We start from the raw sequence: 19,290 nt of genomic DNA on the forward strand, positions 1-19,290 counted from the left end.
TGCAAACGATATGTACAAGACCCTGTATTCCTTGAGAGTATATGAACGAGCGGTTTGTGAGAGAATAAAACTGAATGTCTGTCATCTCAACCGAATGTCTCGAGTTTTTGCCTTCAAATCGTGGTGCAAAGTCAACAGCAGCGGCTTTTAAGGGTTTTACAAAGTGCCATAACATTCGACTAATAGAAGCGGTCCCTTCCCGGCGATGTCACCAGATCACACTGGAAATGCTGGTTTCCCGGGGCAACAGTGGCAGCATGGCGTTGTTGAGGTGCTGCTCCTCTATGGCCTGCTGCTGCTCGCGGGACAGCTTCCCCGGCACTCGCTGGCCGTTCAGCAGAGTCATGGGGATGTTGCAGTACGTGTGCTGCGTGCCAAGCGAGGACAGAGGCGGCAGGGTGCCAGAGGAGGGAATGTCATACTCATAGCTCCTGTAGTAGTGCTTCTGTCGCAGCTGCGTGTGGTACGTGTTGTGGAAAGTAGAGCGCAGCTCAGGATGAGCGGTGGCCATGGCGGTGGAAGTCGCCGCGGCCATGGAGATGGCAGAGACGGTCTGCAACTCTCCAAACGGGCCCTGCTCGCTGACATCCAGCACCGGCTCGTGCGACAGCTTGGGCTCCGGCCGCTTAAAGGGCATTTCATACTGCAGCTGCTTCCAAAACTTGGAGTTGAGCTTGCTGCTCTTGGGTCCTGGCCACTTGATGACCGTTAGCAGTTTTATGGTGTGTTTGAGAGCCTCCACTTCCTGGTAGTTCATGATTCCCCGCAGCTCAGCGCATTCAATGAGGATGACTTTGATCTCTCCAGTGACCAGCATGTTCCGCAGACGCGTCTCCAGCTCGAAGATGCTCCAGCCGCGTCTCACCACGTAGCTGGGCGTCATCACGATGATGAGACGCTTACTCTGGTCAACGCAGCGAGCCACATCCTCAATATAGGCTGAGTGACAGAGAGAGAGAGAGAGAGAGAGAGAGAGAGAGAGAGAGGCAGAACGTCAATAGCTTCAAACATTCTTCTTTTTATTCAACCTGTTTTGCTTTGAAAAGGATAACATGCAAATAAAACTGAATGAAACACAAATCTAATGTGTCCTAAATACTGCCATAGCATAGCACTGTGTGTAAGTAAAACTCTCCGTCAAAGAACTTCACTAACATGTGACACAACAGCAAAATGACTCAATGAGAGAACACACACAGAACAGGGGAACACGACAGACAAAGCAACATCAAACACTAATCCTGCTCTGACTTCATGGCGCCCAAGTCTCTAAACAAGGAAGTTTTATATATTAACCAAAAACAGTGCTGCAAAACAGAGTACTCTGGCCTAAACCTGACCAAAATGGTATATAAGTGAAAGAGAGAGTGATCTGTGTGTGTGTGTGCATGTGCGTGTGTGTGTTGGATAACTAGACACATCTAGTCCAAAAGGTCTTACTGTGGAAATTGTGGACAGTGTCAGACAGACACTCTTCCCTTCTCTCTCTCTCTCTCTCTCTCTCTCTCTCTCTCTCTCTCTCTCTCTCTCTCTCTCTCTCTCTCTCTCTCTCTATCCCTACTTTACAATAAATAGTAAAAACATAATAATGCTGTCCAACACTCCATTCTTTCTCTGAATCACTAAAGCACTTGCTCTCTAACAGCAGAACTAGACAGATTTGAGAGATTTATCAAGGTCAACAGTGATCGCTTCACCTAATTTTACACATTCAGAACATGACGGTGTTCAGTTCAACCTTAATCTGTTTCAGCTCAGCGCCATGTCCCAATTTCCCCCAAAGAAGAAGTTTGTAAAAGGGTGTGAGTCAGATTTGTTGACACAAGAGGAAAAGGCTAGGGAAGAATACCTCTAAGGAGTCTTGTGTCATCCTGGAAATGATCATTGCTGAAACCTAGACATAAATATTTCAACATTGAAAGTCTGATCAGCCGATTCAGCATAAACAGCGAGGACGTCCACAAGAGAAACTGGCATAACTGTATTTTTTGCCTTAGGGTTTTCAGTTAGAATCACCAGTTTATCCAGCTTAATATGGGACTGAGGGACTGCAGAGCTAACAGAGGAACATACTTTACACTGACACAATTTTATTTGAAGTATTTCACATCAAACATGGCTTGAGTTGCTCATTGAAGAGCCATTACGAGTTTACCTCCTAAATACAAATCAATGATTTATTTTAGCCCTGATTATGAGCACCTCGTCCCATATTAACATCTAACAGTCCCCGGACAACAGACACAAGTGTAGACAACACACACATGGAATAAAAAGGGCAAGACAGATACAGTATATGTGTTGAGTCAGACGAGCAAACAAAAACACAAACAAACTTGAGAAGTACAAATACAAACAAATACTGTACACTCAGATCTAAAATATTATTTTGAGTTGAGAAAAATTCACATACCAAACAAAAAAAAAGCTTATCAAACAAAAGTCATTTGAAATGAAAAAAGATGCTGAAAAAAACATCCAACATTCAACAGGATGAAGATGCAACTCTACACAAACAAGAACACGCATTACAACTAATGCAACTTACTTCCAGTTGGGATCAAGTCCCTGTCAGGAATGAAGAGTTTATACCCATAATGCTTTTCCAGAACCTCTGGCAGAATCTCCAAAGCAAAATGTTCTTCCTCTCTGGTTTCCTGACTCCACTGGTCTGGATCCACTTTAGTGTAGGACACGTACGCGTCAAAGTCTTTATTTTCTTACAACACACAAACAGAACGGAGACTCACAATTAAACAGTTCTTCACCACACTAAGCATTCATAACGTGAAACTGCAGCAGTATTTCTGATCTATTGTATTCCCTTCACAGCGTAACACATATCGGATAAAGGATTCGGATCTCAAAAGGATCTGTAAACATGAAATATACCCACAAACCTCTGCCACTTAATTATGAAAGAGAGATGCATTATGAAAAGCAGCTTTAGCTAACAGGCCTTAAAATGACAGCCGGTTTCTTTACCTGTGTGGGCTCTGAGTTTGGGTAAATCTGTCCATGACAAAGTGTCAGGCTCTGTATTGACTTCAGCAGAACGTACCACACGGTCCACTACAAATGGACAAACCCTGCTTCCTTTAAACTTTGAGCACATGGAAAATCTGTTTCTGCCTTCCCGGAGAGGCACAATTAGAGAAAGATTAATAGTAGACTAAATAGTAGATTAGGTGTTTAACTGTCCCTCTGCCTATCTTCCTTCTCCATCTGCCAAACCCTAACCTGTTAACACCCATACGGTCATTTAACCTTAACGCTTTAAAGAAACTCCTGATTGTTCATGAGGATTGTATGCAATCAGACAATAACTGAGGGACACAATGATGACAAAACCCAGCTAAATCAGCTAAAAGTACCTTTTCTGTGATATGTTAACATTAATAAAATATGTTTCTCATTATTCTGACCAAATGTTTGCCAATAAAGCATTTTAATGTCTCTTCATTTATTAATTTATTGTGAAGGAAAAACTGCAAATCAAAAAACGATCTACCATAATGGCTCAAGAAAAGAATATTAATGAATTTGTCTTTACTTAAGGTGTTCTATCCAGATTGTTAGAAAACTTCTGGTAACACTTTAGAATACTGTTCCATCACAAGTAACACATTATTAACACTCTAGTAACTACTTTTAACTAACAAGAAACTCTGATTAACAAATTAGTAAGTAATAGCGCTCAGTTGAATGTGGTATTCCACTATTAGCTAATCAGAAACTAACAATTTTGTTCATACCTCCTAGACAGTTTTAGGTTTTCCCGTGAAATTGGGCTACTTTAACACTGTTGCCGGCGTTGTCCACGGGTTAACAATGTCCACGGGTTGAAGCGACCTCAATAATATGATATTTAGCCCCTGTGAAAGTGAATTTTACCAGGGGATCACTGCCAAAACAAAACGCAGATTTTACCCGCAGAACGTGATTGGGCTAGTTTGGAGTAGAAATTGGGCGGATTTTGTTGTGAAAACCTGGCAACCCTGCTCCTAGAGGACTACTAAGAACAACTATACAGAGGTTCATAATTCACATGAATAATGCATGATGTATAATCAATTCTAAAGTTAGGGTTAGGTAACCCACTAGTAATGAGTCAACCCAAACTGAAGTCATTGTAAGCTTGAGTTAATTGTAAGGCTTTGGATAGTAATGACTCAAGTGTTATTATATCTTTTTAATGACTTCAGTCAATATTAGGGAGTTGTCATGCTTTTCACTTTAGAATACTAATCCAAATAATTAGTCATTCCTTCTGAAGGATTTGGTCATTCTTGAGTCATTACTAATGGGTTACCATTACCTTATATTATACATTATGCATTATTCACATTAATAATGAACTGGTATATAGTAGTGCTTAGTAGTCTCTGGGAGGTATGAAAAAATAGTAACTAATTAGCTAATAGTGAACTACCACATCCAACTGAGCGTTATTACTTACTAATTTATTCATCAAAATTTCTTGTTTAATAGCACGTTACTCATTTCTTCCTGTGTAGTTATTTATTAATGACGGAACAGTTTTCGAAAGTGTTACCAAACTTCTTTATAGTTTTTCTTACCTCCGTCCACATCCTCACTTCCAAAGTGATTTCTGTAGAAGAGCATGAGTTCAATTCTGTAACACTTATACAGGGACACCAAAAAGATCAACATCAGCAGAATGGCTCCCAAACCTCCAGCCAACTCCACCGTATACATGAGCTCTGCTGAGAGAGAGAGAGACATAAAGAGAGAGAGAGTTATAATATGCTCAACATACATCAGCAAACACTCTCGCTGTCAATGAACAAAGTGATGAGGTCAGATTCACACGTCTGTCCCTCGGTCCAGGACGCCTGACACATTCCTCTATGTGTCTTAAACATTTCAAACAAATGCAAAGTGAATGAACCTTTCCTGTATTCCTTTGTGTGTGTGGTTCGTGTGACAATATCCATGACAATAACCAAAATCCTGGTTCGTGTGTGTGTGTGTGTGTGTGTGTGTGTGTGTGTGTGTGTGTGTGTGTGTGTGTGTGTGTGTGTGTGTGTGTGTGTGTGTGTGTGTGTGTGTGTGTGTGTGTGTGTGTGTGTGTGTGTGTGTGTGTGTGTGTGTGTGTGTGTGTGTGTGTGTGTGTGTGTGTGTGTGTGTGTGTGTGTGTGTGTGTGTGTGTGTGTGTGTGTGTGTGTGTGTGTGTGTGTGTGTGTGTGTGTGTGTGTGTGTGTGCGCGAGACGCTCTGCTGAACACACTGACTGTTGGCTCGTGCACAGCTACATCACTCATTCCACAGACGTGCCAGACAAAGAAGAGTGAGTGCACATCAGGCAGTCAGGGCCTAAACACAACTGTCCAGATGAGGCTAACATCAGTGATGTGCTTGTGATGTTGTTCTTCTGTACTTGAGCTGAGTATCTGAGGGCCCGTCCACACGGAGACGCGTATCACTGTATACGTATACATGTTTTATCGTATTGGCGTTTCGTCCACACGGATCCGGCGTTTTGGGAGACTGAAACCGCTATTTTTTGAAACCGGGTCCTAAAGTGGATAAATCTGAAAACGACACCCTTGCGGTTTCGTGTATACGGCCAATCCGTATATTTTGTGAAACGATGATGTCATCACACCACGTCCTGCGCAGGGAAGACTTGAAGGAATACAACTACGGGCACTGGGCATGCGCACATCAATACTGCGTTGTTTAATTACTGTATTTGCATTATTATAAGGGTATGTTTAGGGTTGGGATAGGTGTATGTGTTAATAAAACACATCTGGTAAGTAGCAAATTTATTTATTGTTATTTTATTGTGAGATTTTACCTCACCTCCAACTGTTGCCGTACCCCTTCTAGCCACAACTCTTCTTCTCCGTTTTTAGTGTATTTCTGTGGCAGAATTACAGTGCCACATACTGGCCTGGCATGTATACTACATCGTTTTGAGCCGTTTTCATGCTCTCGTGTGTACGCTGATATTTCTTGAAACGAGGAAAAAAAAAAGAGCGGATAAGGAAAGTTCTGGCTTCGTGTGGACATGGCATGAGAAAGTTGCTTCTGTGGTATTAAATGCGAGAGGATCCTCTACTTCGACTCGGCTGCAGTGGCGAATGAAGATGAATGCTCTTTAAGTGGGCAGAGTTCATGCTGCGACAGACCTGACAGACCCAGCAGACGCTACATCAGCAGGTCTACATCAGCAGCTGTGTTCATTGGTGGTGACATTTGGATTGTAATAATAATAATTATTATTATTATAATTTGTTATTTTTATATCGCTTTTCTGGGTACTCAAAGCACTTTACATATAGAAGGGGGGAATCTTCTCAACAACCACCAATGTGCAGCACCACCTGGATGATGGCAGCCATATTGCGCCAGAACGCCCACCACACACCAGATTATGGTGGAGAGGAGACAGAATGATGAAGCTAATCAGGATAGGGGGATGTTAGGAGGCCATGATGGACAGCGGCTAATGGGAAAATTTGGCCAGGATGCCGGAGTTACACCCCTGCTCTTTTTCCAAAGGACTGGGGATTTTTAATGTCCACAGAAAGTCAGGAACTCGGTTAACGTCCCATCCGAAGGACGGAGCTCTCTGACAGTATAGTGTCCCCATCACTACACTGGGCGTTAGGACCCACACAGACCACAGGGTGAGCGCCCCCTGCTGGCCTCACTAACACCTCCTCCAGCAGAAGCCTAGTTTACCCAGGAGGTCTCCCATCCAGGTACTGACCAGGCTCAACCCTGCTTAGCTTCAGTGGGAAACCAGTCTTGGGCTACAACAAAGAGTGAGAAAGGCATCAAAACACACATACACACACAAGGACAAGGAGAGAAGTTAATGTGAGGAGAGAATGAAGAGAGATGAGTGAGGGAAACAGGCAACAGATGCTGTTAAATTGGCCACAACATCTTCAACCAGAAACAGAGCAGCACCTGCAGGCCTCATTTATAACTAACTATAAGCACTGATAGTGATTGTGATTATTAAAAGATCAGGAGACACACAGTGAGTAAGAAAGTAGTTTGTAGTAGCTGCGTTTACATGGAGCCTAATAATCCAATTGTAATCAGACTAGTAGCACAGTAGTCACATGTAACCCCGTCAATAGGAATGATTTTGCCAAATCCAATGAAAATGTAATTCGCATTATAAGGGGCGGGGGGGTTAAACCTTTTCTAACCCTATCGAGAGGACATGTAAACACTTGATCGTATTGAAAACCAAAACGCTGCGCAGGTGCAATGACGTAATGACGTGTGATAAGAGTCCCAAAATAGATGATTATTAAATCTGCTCTTTAAAACAAAGAAAATAAGCAATGTAGGAGAATGGTTAGTGTGCGCAAACAGTGGGAAACTCTGTATATTGGTGTGATGGGCGCATGTCAGAAAGTCAATTCTCCTTTGAGCGTTGAGCATCTGTTCACATCTGTTCATCATTTCCATAATGACCAACGCAATCCACCAGGAGCAGCACAAATTAGTGTGTAGTTTTAGACATACTTTTTTTGGAGGTAAATAATGGTGCAAATACCAGTAAATTGACGAGAACAAACCTTAGTAAATCAGCTTGTGTGATTCATTTAAATACTCTCCTCCCATAAATACTGCGTCTGAAAGGAAACTCTGGCATAAGGTCATCTGCAAAAATAACTGTCCACTAAGCGTGTAAGCGTGAAGTTGGGTTTGTGACTTGTAATAAAGATTGTTTCCTAATCACTGAAGCTGTCAGTGAGTTCAGTGCAAACTCATCAAGTGTGAAAACTCCCATTTTAATCAATGAATCTGACAAAACTGCACAATGAATCTTTTATTTACATTGTGTCTCCGCTTTGTTTATTATAATGAGAAGTTTTTGAGGGTGCAAAACATAGTAAACTTGCGCTCAATATAACTCATTCAGCGTTTTGAGAGATAATGAGCTGATTCTCACTACCGGTAACTTAAACATCTCTGATTGGTCATTAATTAAATTTACTTACTTTTCTGTTTTATTTAACAACACACATTATGTTACATGTAGTAATATAACTGTTAATCCTGCAATAAAAATATATTACTTGCCATTCCCTACCACACCCAATCAATGCTCCTGGTTCAACCTCACAAAAAGGTCCATTTGAAACTCTTTGTTCCTTTCAGGGTTGCAAATCTGTGATTTGACAGATTCCAGATCTTTTAATCATGATAACTGATATCTGGCTAATTTGGTTCTTCAAACGAATTTGCGAATTGGATTAAAATATCTGGATGAAGTTAGGGTTAGGCGTGTTCCTGTGTTCCCTGAAGAGGGCAGATGATCGATACTCGAAACACGATCAGCACTGCAGTGATTGGCTGGAGCTAACCCCAACGTAATGACATCATATAATTAAAAAAAGCCACCTGACGGAAAAACTTGACGAAATTTTTTTTTTTATAATTATTGACCTTTATAAGGAAACAGCCAAGCAACCAAAACAACATAAAAGTTTTAATAGATAAATTAAATGTGCACATGATTCCCGATTATTTATATTCATAATTTTATAGTATTTGTACATCCTTTACATTTTTATTTCAATGTTTTAATTAGAAATTCATAAAAAAAATAGTTTGGAGCAGATTTGTTACATGACAGCATTAATTAAAGTTTCTTAAGGGTCAAGATCAAGTTATCTGCATCTCCTGCGCTGCATCAAGCCATCCCATAATATCTGTCACCACTCATGACTCAGAGTAACTGTACAGCAAGACTCCAATAAAGTAATTATTCTATCAAAAATAAATCTCTCAATCAAGTGGCTTTGTTTATAGTATTATACACAACATTATAATATTATTTTCAAATACATTTTTATGTTATAATGATGATGATGATTTATTATTATTATTATTATTATTATTATTATTATTATTATTATTATTATTATTATTATTATTATTATTATTATTACCATTATTACTGTTATTATTTAAATCAGTAATGCCCCTGGTTCAGTAAGGAACTCTTGTAATAAAGTAGCAGTGGCTGGGACAGATTTTAAAATCACCTCAAGATGCAATCTAATCCCGTTTACATGAAATTAAACTGTCCTACTACAGTTGTTGTAATTTGACATGCATGTGTGTCTTGTACATGTAAACAATAATGATAATTTTAATAATAATAGTTAATAAACTGTGGCAAGATGTGAAGGGGGAGGAGAATGTATTTGTGCGTCACGTTTAGTCGATAAAACACTTCCGCAAAGGATACACCTGTGTATCCTCGCTCATGACTCCTCAGGGAGCCTCCTCACTCCTCCATCCTTGCCACCTCCTCATTCCTCCATCCTCGCCGCCTCACTCCTCCATCCATCCTCGCCTCCTCATTCCTCCATCCTTGCCTCCATCCTTGCCTCCTCACTCCTCCATCCTCGCCTCCTCACTCCTCCATCCTCGCCTCCTCACTCCTCCATCCTTGCCTCCATCTTTGCCTCCTCATTCCTCCATCCTCGCCGCCTCACTCCTCCATCCATCCTCGCCTCCTCACTCCTCCATCCTCTCGCCTCCTCATTCTTCCATCCTCTCCTCCTCACTCCTCCATCCTTGCCTCCATCCTTGCCTCCTCACTCCTCCATCCTCGCCGCCTCACTCCTCCATCCTCGCCTTCTCATTCCTCCATCCTCTCCTCCTCATTCCTCCATCCTCGCCTTCTCATTCCTCCATCCTCTCCTCCTCATTCCTCCATCCTCGCCGCCTCACTCCTCCATCCTCGCCTCCTCAGTCCTCCATCCTCGCCTCTTCACTCCTCCATCCTCGCCACCTCACTCCTCCATCCTTGCCTCCTCATTCCTCGCCGCCTCACTCTTCCATCCTCGCCTCCTCACTCCTCCATCCTTGCCTCCTCACTCCTCCATCCTTGCCTCCTCACTCCTCCATCCTTGCCTCCTAGCGGTGCAATTAGAGAGTTGAGATGTCCGACGAGATGGCTGAGCTCGATCGGTTTCCGGGTCATAGGACGGAGGATGGAGGAGCGAGGAAACGAGGAGGGATATTGAGAAGCACACCAGTTGACATGTTTTGGGATCTGATGATAATTCATCTTTAAAAGCCTAACCCTTGGCTGTGTGAGTGGGCAGAACAGCAACAAACGTCAGGACATGTATTCTTAGGCAATGAGGTGTTTATATTTCCCTCAATTGAGACGTTGAATGTAAAAGAAAAGTGGAATCTGTCCATATAGATGTATATTTACTTATGGAGCACTGAAGGCATGAAATAAACATCAGAGTGGAGAGTGAATCTCAATCTGCCCAGCTTCATTCTCAGAGTCAATCTCTTTCATGTACAGAATGAAGAGGATCAGCCTGCCATCAAAGCCATTTTTCAGATTCATATTTTAAAAGAGAAATGATTGACTCTGTAAAAAATATTCTAAACTAAAGGCAACTAGGTCTCTAAGGAAGAAACCATCTTAGTGTTGTAGAAATATCCAACTAGAAAGGGTGCAATACGTTAAGAAGCATCCTGACAAGCTCACAATGAACAAACAAAACACACATGGAAAAACCTACCTGAAAAAAATTACAGAGTTAGGGATATTTCCACATTTAACTTTTTTTAAATCAACTTTATTGCTTTAACATATAATTCAAACAATATGTTTATAGACAAATTCTGTGTTTTCCATGGGCCTTTGAGATCTCTTATCCAGAACATAACCTGCCCTGGAGCAGGTTAGCTGTGGAGCGTAAGCTACTATGCAGATGAACACTGCTAAAAGCCAAACCCCTTTAATGGTACCAAAAACCCAGGATTGGCACAAACTAAGCTTAAACATATCTGGCTAGCCAGCTAAACCGGCTTCATGGTATAGGCCCCACATCTCTCCATTGTTACTGAAAAAGTGGCTAAACAATGCCTTTGCAATGCGATCGTTTAACCTTTGTGATGCAGGGTCCTTTATAACAACGTGAATGAATTGATTAGAAGACTATGGAATTGGTGGAGGCTGACGGTAGCAGCGGTGTGTACTGTACATTCACAGAAAACAATGGTTTCAAATGTTAGCTTGTAAGTGTCTCTTACCCCTCTTGCTGAGCTGGATGTTGGCTTGTCGTCTTCCGTGGCCATTTTCCACATAACACGAATAGTTTCCCAGGTCGCTCTCCTCCACGGCGTCTATTGTCAGTGAGATGGACACTTCCTGCTCACCCAAGTGCTCCCGAACAGTTCTGGAAGAAGAGGAGAACTGTTCAACAGACATCTATGATTCAAATTAAATTCCCTCTCAAAACACCACCATAGCTGAACGCAGCCTCTTCCGTGTCTTATAGTTCCTCTACATACTAAAGCCTATTCTGTTACTCAGACACCCTAAAGGCCTGTTCACACCGGGACGATTTTCGTGCGCGTTTATCGCCGACGTTTAACGCCTCGTGACTAAACAATGGGCGCCAATGTGAGTGTGCACACCGACGCGTAAAACGCCAGGCGTAAAAGCGTCATTTAAAAAAAAACGCCTCGGGTTCGTTTTTTTATTTTGACGCGGCGCGTTAAAAACTGGCCGACCAATGAGATCAGCGCTTTTGTTCACGTGCCTGGAGCTGCTGAAGTGACAGTAAAACACGACTTGGTGGCGCTCAAGCACAAAACGGTCTTGCCGAGCACGCATTGATACGAAGAAGAAGTAGTAAGTAGACAAAGAAGAAGATGGGCTGCTAATGCCGCTTGCCAGTTAGCAAAAAGTGTGTGAATGGTTTTGCCATAGACATAATATATCTGTGGTTTTGGCAAGCACATAAATACTGTCTCTCCTTTTCTTCTGTGTGACAAGCGAGTGTCAGAAGCGTAAGTGCCGCAGCACCACCTTGGGTACCGGGAGCGCATCTACTGAATATGCACGTTCACTCGGCGCATCGCCAGTGGAAATCGCTTGGGTGTGAACACTCAAGACGCGCCGAAAAACGTCACGAAAAACGCTGGCGATAAGCGCGTGCGATATTCGTCCCAGTGTGTACAGGCCTTAACTCATAATTTCACTATGCAAAAGACAGTATTCTTATTTTACAGAAGTTAAAACTGTTAAACCCTGTTCTGCACTCTGTGGAAGCAGGACGAGGCTGAGGGCCGTGAGAACAGGGCAAGGCCGGTGGCGTCATTGATTATGTTCCTGTTGCTTGTAACATAAATGAGATTCTCTGTCTCTATTTTTTTCATTATTCCCTTTCAATATATTTTTCTATATATTCAGGAAATTTATATACAAACCTACAGCCTATTTTCCAAAAACAAAGCTCTACTTCACCTACATACACTTTTATTTCTAGGAATTGTTCAGATTTGATGACAGTACTTTTTTTACCTGCATACTCACTGCAAGTGATGTACATTTTAATAACATCATGTTGCAACGCTTTTTAAATTTTGTTCAAAGTTATAATCAGAATTAGGTTAAAAGTACACCGTTTTCATCTTCTGAATCTCTGGATCCATTTCTCTAAACTCTACACACAAAATGACAAAACACGCACACAACATGGAAAATGTCACTCTGTAACGGACTGCTCCAAGACTTGAATGGTTGAGGATCCAAAGCATAAGCCAGGCAAAGGCCGAAACACAGATGAGCAGTCCACACAAAGAGAATATCCAGGTGAAGGCCAAACAGAGAAATACAGAGAACAAAGAAAAAACAATAATACACGAAACAAGGCTCAGAAAATGCAGTGATACAGGCTACAATACTTCACAGGGAATGAATGAGTAGACAGGGTTAACAAGGCTCATCAGTAACAGCTAAATGCAATCATGGTTGATCAGTGCGGGCAGGGGGTTATGGGTAGTGTAGTCTGTAATAGTACAGGGTGGACTGCCCTCTGGTGGTGATCATGGGCACTCTCACAGAGGATCGTGACACATCTTTTGTAAGTCTTTTGTAAGAGATTGTTTCAAAGCAGCGTTACAGTCATGAACAGGAAAATAATGATTCAATGACGCGAACAGAGTTCAATTCTGCTCTGAAAAAAAATATTTTTCATTGTTCAGCTGAGGTCAGTTCAGTGCTGATCCAGCTTCACTCAATAAATGTGTAAAGATCATCAAATTTGAGATGAGTTGAATTCAGTTATAAAGCAGCTTTTATTAAAACAGTGACGTCCAGATCATTTCAGTTCTCGTACAGTCAAATCAATCATTTGTAAAACACTACTCTCTTGTGTCTTTTACAGTTTTTTGAAACATTGCTCAAAACCATCACCCACTTGCTCAAAACCTTAAACACAAAACCAAATCTTCAAACTACATTCAGAGAACCTCTGACTCTTCTGGCAAAATCAAACAATGTTTTCAGATCATACACAGCCAGTCAATATCAGAAACACTACAGATCATTAGACGCTACATCAAAAAATGGAGGACACAGAATCCAAAGCATGCAGTTACAGAAAAAAAGTATATTGTAACAAAGTAAAAAAAATGTGCAATTACGTAATAAAGTATTGCAATCACAACTTACAATAGTAGGTGAATACATTATATACTGTATACACTGCAAGTATAGTATTTTACTGAAATGTCTGTATATTCGGCCCATGCATACTGTGACAATACAGTAATCAACATCAAAGCATGTTACAGTGAACTCAAAAGAGTTGTGCAACTGCAAAATCAAGGTCAATGAGATATAGATTCTGCCTCAGCATCACGTCTTCATGTTGGTCCGGCCGGAGGACTTTGTCCACATCACAGGGAATGTCGTGGTGCCGTCCAGCGGGTCGTCTCCTCTCAGAAACCACACTAATCACAGTGTTTGCAGTGAACAGAGCTGCAAGACCCTAACCTAGTGGATCTCAGGGCGGCTCCTTTAGCACTGTACATTCTGGATGTCTCCAATACAGGGTCACAGATCCAGAAATGAAATTCTACTGTAATTACTGTCAGCACTTTTCTATTAGCAGGCTTATTCAGCCATTGGCACAGTAATAGGCAGAAAAAGACAAACTGGCCGTAGGATCAGTTCTGACTAACGGATAGCTGACATACCAACCGGATATTGACCCAACATTCACCCACAGCATGAGCAATGTACCATATTAATACTGTGAAGGGCTCTTGGTTCATTCTGATGGCCATAGTCACTGGAGGTCAGTGGCCTTTCATTGTGGGGAGAGTTTGTTGTGTGTTGGTATACTGAAAAGTGTATTTATTTGTGAAGTGTGCCACTTCCGTAAGGCTTCAGGTATGTGAATACCTTATAATGAGTCTGTAGCTCAATACATGAACTGACTAAAGTACTAAAGTATAAAAGTAACAGGCAGTCCAGACTTTCCATCAACTGCTCACAATGGTTTAGAATATTTTGGAACTCCTGGTTTGAGATCTAGGCATGGGTGTCGGAGCCATTGTATGTGGACGGGACAAGACCCACCCACTGTTTAAGACCAATGATATTGGACCCACTCACTTTTGCCATCTCTAATTCAGCATGTCTGTTCGCCTAGCCCTAAAGATAAACACTTTATTAATAAACACACTACTTTTCAAATATTTTCTTAATTTTTTTTAAATAAATGCCTTTCCGATCTGATATGTGATGGGAAAAGGGATTAGAGGGAGTTCAGCAAAAGGCAGATTCAAACCTCAATTTGCGTAAAAATGTTCTGCCATGTGCCTTTCTGCCTTCCCCTACACTATTGCCAATGTAAATCATTAAGTGTCTTCCGTAATTTTGTCTGACCCAACCAGACGTTTAGTTAACAAAATGGCCTATTTGCACTTATATGTATATGGCATACTCCCACCCACCCACATTCTTTTTGCTTCCGACACCCATGAATCTAGGCAATGCAGTTTCATTTTAAAACAAAACATTTGCTAGGATTATGTCTGTCGTCTACACTACAGAGACGGAGACTTTTGGAAACGCTGCAGACCCTTTTGAAAATGATGGCCTGGATGCTCAAACTACGCTACCGGAACACGACAATATCAGACCAGGGATGTGTTTCCCAAAAGCATTGTGCACCTAAGTTGATCATAGAGAGCGCTGGTGGCTATTGTTACAATGCTTTTGGGAAAGCAGCCCAGAGCCGTCTCTGTCAACGGCTCTGTAACAGACCAGCCTCGATGACCATGAAAACAATAGCACAGAGACGGAACTGCTTGCTTTGCTGACTTTGTGGTCCTATTTAGCAGCCGTTGTGAAGTTAAACGCTGTATTGTATAATACTGAGCTGTCCACATGCACAAGAGGCAACTGTTTACATTTGTACACGCATGCCCAGTGTGTATGAGCGGTCATGTGACGTGTTTTCAGTCGTGCAGTGTAGACAGAGATCGTTTCTGAAACGCCAGTGTAGGACGAGGATCATTTTCATTTTAAAACTCAAACACACTAGTGTAAACAGGGCCATTGTTCAGGTGAGCCCAGATTCAGTCCTCTGCTTTGACCCTGATGCTCATCATGCTGTGATTAAGATTGCATATGCCTGAACTGCATTATTAATAGAGTCAATGAAATTTAGATGGAGATTACAAGAGAAAGAAGCTTGTCTGCTCATCTAGATCCAGACTGCCGAGGATTAATGGGATGCTTTTACTCACAAGGTCTTAACACTCATCCGATGGCCGCTGAACGACTTCAGCAGGGTTGAATCAAGGTGGATGTGTAAGATTCATGTGCACACACACACACACACACACACACACAGGCAGGCAGAAATGTCAGATGCACGGACATGTGCACAAACACACAACCATTTTGTTTATTTTGTTGCAAACACAGATTCAGATGTGGACAGCAGTTCTGAATCTTCTTGATAAATGAAAAGAGAGGGTGTCATTAGAATAAATTACTTACTTTATTTCACTTTCTCTGATTCTGCTTTCATCCAGATCCTCAATGAACTTCTCTCCCTTCATCCAGTAGATGAGCGGACTCACATCCCCGCTGTAACCGAAGAACGCTCGGCACGTCAGGTTCACCGGACCGCCTACGAAACACACATGACAAGAGAAGACTGTATATGTAATAGCTGAGAAAACAACATCTTTTATAATATTTCTCAGTAAGGAAAGATGAGCCTGGCCAGTTGACGTCTGTTTTTATTTGGTCTATTTCGAGGAACAGAAGCTGCTACAAACAATGTGAGACAGTTTAGACTGTAATCTGATATCACAATAACCATAAAAATGCCTCAACGCGTTTCCAAAAGTATACTAGACACACAAACACTCCAGTTATGTGGCATTTTGATATGTCCTTCAGTAAATACTGTACGCTTTGGCAGAAATACAGAGGGTTTTTTTATATGCATGCTGTAATTAACATCTGCCTACAGAAAACAAAAGACAGTAAAGCATAAGCTAAGAAGAAAAGCCACAAATGCAGAGATGCTGTAAACTCTAGACTGTAGAATGGAAAACTAATGCTAATGAGAATCTGCTGTTCCACAAACATGCGTCTATGAGAGAATGAATAAGCACAGTCCTGAGACTCACATCAGGCTGAAACCGCCACAGGATGGCAAATACTGGTGTTTCATTTGTTGGCCGCTGGAGGTCACTGTGGTTCCACCGCTCACACATAACAGATCAGAATGGCACAAATCAAATACTTCAGTCTTTCATGCCATTACACACACACACACACACACACACACACACACACACACACTACAAACCATCTGATGCATAGTGATTCAGGAAGATCAGCACATCTGCCATTACCCAACTATGTTTCCTATCTTCAAAACAGAATATACTGAAATTCAAGCTAGCTTTATGTCTTTGTCTCTTTCTAAATGTTTATGTTAGTTTTTGCTCCATTAAAGGACAATGTTTTCAAATGTACTCATTTAGCCTGAGATGGTTCTCCTGTCCTGAGCAGGGTTAGCTCACTGTGTGCAGAATTAACTATCCTCATGGTGCTGAGAATCGTTTGGTAATTCATGAATATATAACAAATGAAACCATGACCGATATACTGTACTGTATGTGGGTGCGTTTGTGCATGAATTGGGAAACCAGTGCAAGCACATCTTAGTTAATCGCGTCTCTATGCCGTGTTAATTGTGTTTTGTTTGTGCTGGCCTCTATTCACTCAGATCCAGCGGAGAGGATCATCCAGACGGCTGAAAGCTGCTCTGCTCATTAAAACGCTGTTGGGAGCATTTATGCCATCATAATGCCATAACTGACCTCCTGTGTCGAAACCAATTTAGAAAGAAGGACAGAGAGAGTGAGTGAGGAATGAATGAATGAATGAATGAACACATTTAAATGAGAAGAAAGGAGATGAGAGGATCATGGATCAGCCTCCTGCTTGCCAAGCAGAGTTAGTCCCAGAAGATTCTCACATTACCCTCATTCACCCTAGCAAGGAAAACAACAACTAAACCTTATCTGAACTACCTCGTAACTTTCTAGACAACTGTTTATATGACTCGCTGTGTTTTCCGTGACTTTGAATAGCTAAATGAATAAGTGTGCAAGGCAAATGTATGCTGGCTTGTGGTCAGGGGATGGCATGCGTTCCCAAATCATTCTGCTCGTATGGTCAAGTCTCTCTCTCTTTCTCACTCCTGTCTCCCTCCGAGTAGTTTAATAGGAACTTTTGTTCCAGTAGATATGAAGCCACAGCAACCAGCCGAGTAAAGACTGAACGTTGACCTGAACCGGGTGTGTGTTGGGAAAAAGCCATTACTGAGAAAGACAGACATGACAGAGAGAGAGAGAGAGAGGGAGAGAGCGAGCGAAAGAACATCACCCAAGTCACAACAGGGTTTGTGAATTCAAACACTGACTCAAAGGTCCGCAGCCAACAAAACAGGAGTACTGGAATCCCACAATCCCAGGTTTAGTGCTATCTGCAACTTTCAGCCTGAAATACATCAACACATGGAGAAAAAGAACGCTGGTCAAGCCAATTCACAGAGACCCTTTTACAGATCCGACAGATTTGGTACATCCTTATGTGGAAATATGTTACTGCTCACCTCATATTAGTGCTGGCTTTTCAAGCACAGACATGGACAGGTGATTTTAACCGTGAACCAATATTACTATCAAATCAAATTAGGCTTGCTACGATAGTCGGTGTTGCCGGTGTTACCGGTGTCCAGACTCAACACCGGTTACATCACTTGCCCACCGTGGCACCGCCCACCGTCTTTTTGATTTTTTTATACTAATAAAATAATTTAGTTCAGTTAGAGAACAGACAATACAAATAAAAACTGAACGTATCTGCTTAATAAAGAAGGATCCGACCGTGAGTCTCGGCAGCGGCTGGAGAAATTCATCAGATTTAAGAGTGAGGAGCTGACTGAGATGATCGCGGAAGATTTGGTTTCAAAGCGAAACGTAAAAGCGCCTATTTAGCGGAGTTTGTCAATTTTGTTGTTGTGTTTTTCATTAAAAATAATAGGTTAATGAACCCACAATTCGAGCAACCCGCAGCCGAATTGGCGCTAATTCAAAACCGAAAGTAAAATGTGCACGGCCGCACAGAGCGCGCATTGTTTACTTTCGCCTGGCTCCGCAGTGCGAGCCTCCGGGCTACGCTGACTGCGCGCATTTATTTTTGCAGCGCGCACTGAGTATAAACAAGGCTTTACGGACGAACTGTTATTCAGTCATGGCGTGCATCTCGATCATAGACTGATCAATGCTTGATCAGTGCACCCGACTACTGAACTAGGGAACTGATTGAGACGCACCCATGGCCTCACAGAGCGCGCATTTACAGACGAGCTGTCATTCACGGTGTGTGCGCACTGGAGCGTTTTCTGTTCAGAGCGGTCGTGTGCTTGTTACTTTCGGTTAGATAGAATTAGTGATTTAAAAGCCTCCGCCGGTGATACCGGTATTACTGGTGTTGTCACACATCAATTAACCGGTGGGGAAATTTCCTCACCGTCACATCCCTAAATCAAATCAAATCTTAACAACAATGCTGAGCAGGTGTGTGAAGATTCATAAACAGAGGTAAACAGGTGGGGTTGTTTTTCAGGGGTAGGGCAGTTCACTGGTCAGTTCCAGTGAAAGGAACTCCTAGCCCTAACCCTAACCTTGTATGAATATCTCAGCATGCAATATATCAAAAGAGCTGAACATTGCCACATACTTAAGTCAAGAGAAAAAGTCACCTTTATTTATATAGCGCCTTTTACAATAAAGATTGTGTCAAAGCCGCTTCACAGTGATAACAGGAAAATAAAGCCACAAAGTTTGTTTTGGCTGTACAGAAAGAAAATCTCTAGAAGAAAATATTGTCATTGTCCAGCTTAAAGGGGTGGTAAAACACATTCTTTTG

General features: G+C 41.9%; 1 protein-coding gene across 1 annotated transcript in view; it reads right to left on the reverse strand.

Moving 5' to 3' along the window:
• Window positions 1-208: 208 nt before the first annotated feature.
• The window catches only part of il1rapl1b (interleukin 1 receptor accessory protein-like 1b), a gene marked incomplete at both ends in the record, with an annotated part of 240,250 nt that continues 221,168 nt past the window's right edge, over window positions 209-19,290 (reverse strand). The window contains 5 exons of the mRNA XM_079843729.1: window positions 209-939; window positions 2,549-2,719; window positions 4,581-4,724; window positions 11,064-11,209; window positions 15,835-15,967. Coding sequence (XP_079699855.1) covers window positions 209-939; window positions 2,549-2,719; window positions 4,581-4,724; window positions 11,064-11,209; window positions 15,835-15,967 — 1,325 coding nt within the window. The remainder of the gene's footprint in view (window positions 940-2,548; window positions 2,720-4,580; window positions 4,725-11,063; window positions 11,210-15,834; window positions 15,968-19,290) is intronic.

This window comes from Gobio gobio, assembly GCF_949357685.1.
Source record: "Gobio gobio genome assembly, chromosome: 19".
Classification (NCBI taxonomy): Eukaryota; Metazoa; Chordata; class Actinopteri; order Cypriniformes; family Gobionidae; genus Gobio; species Gobio gobio.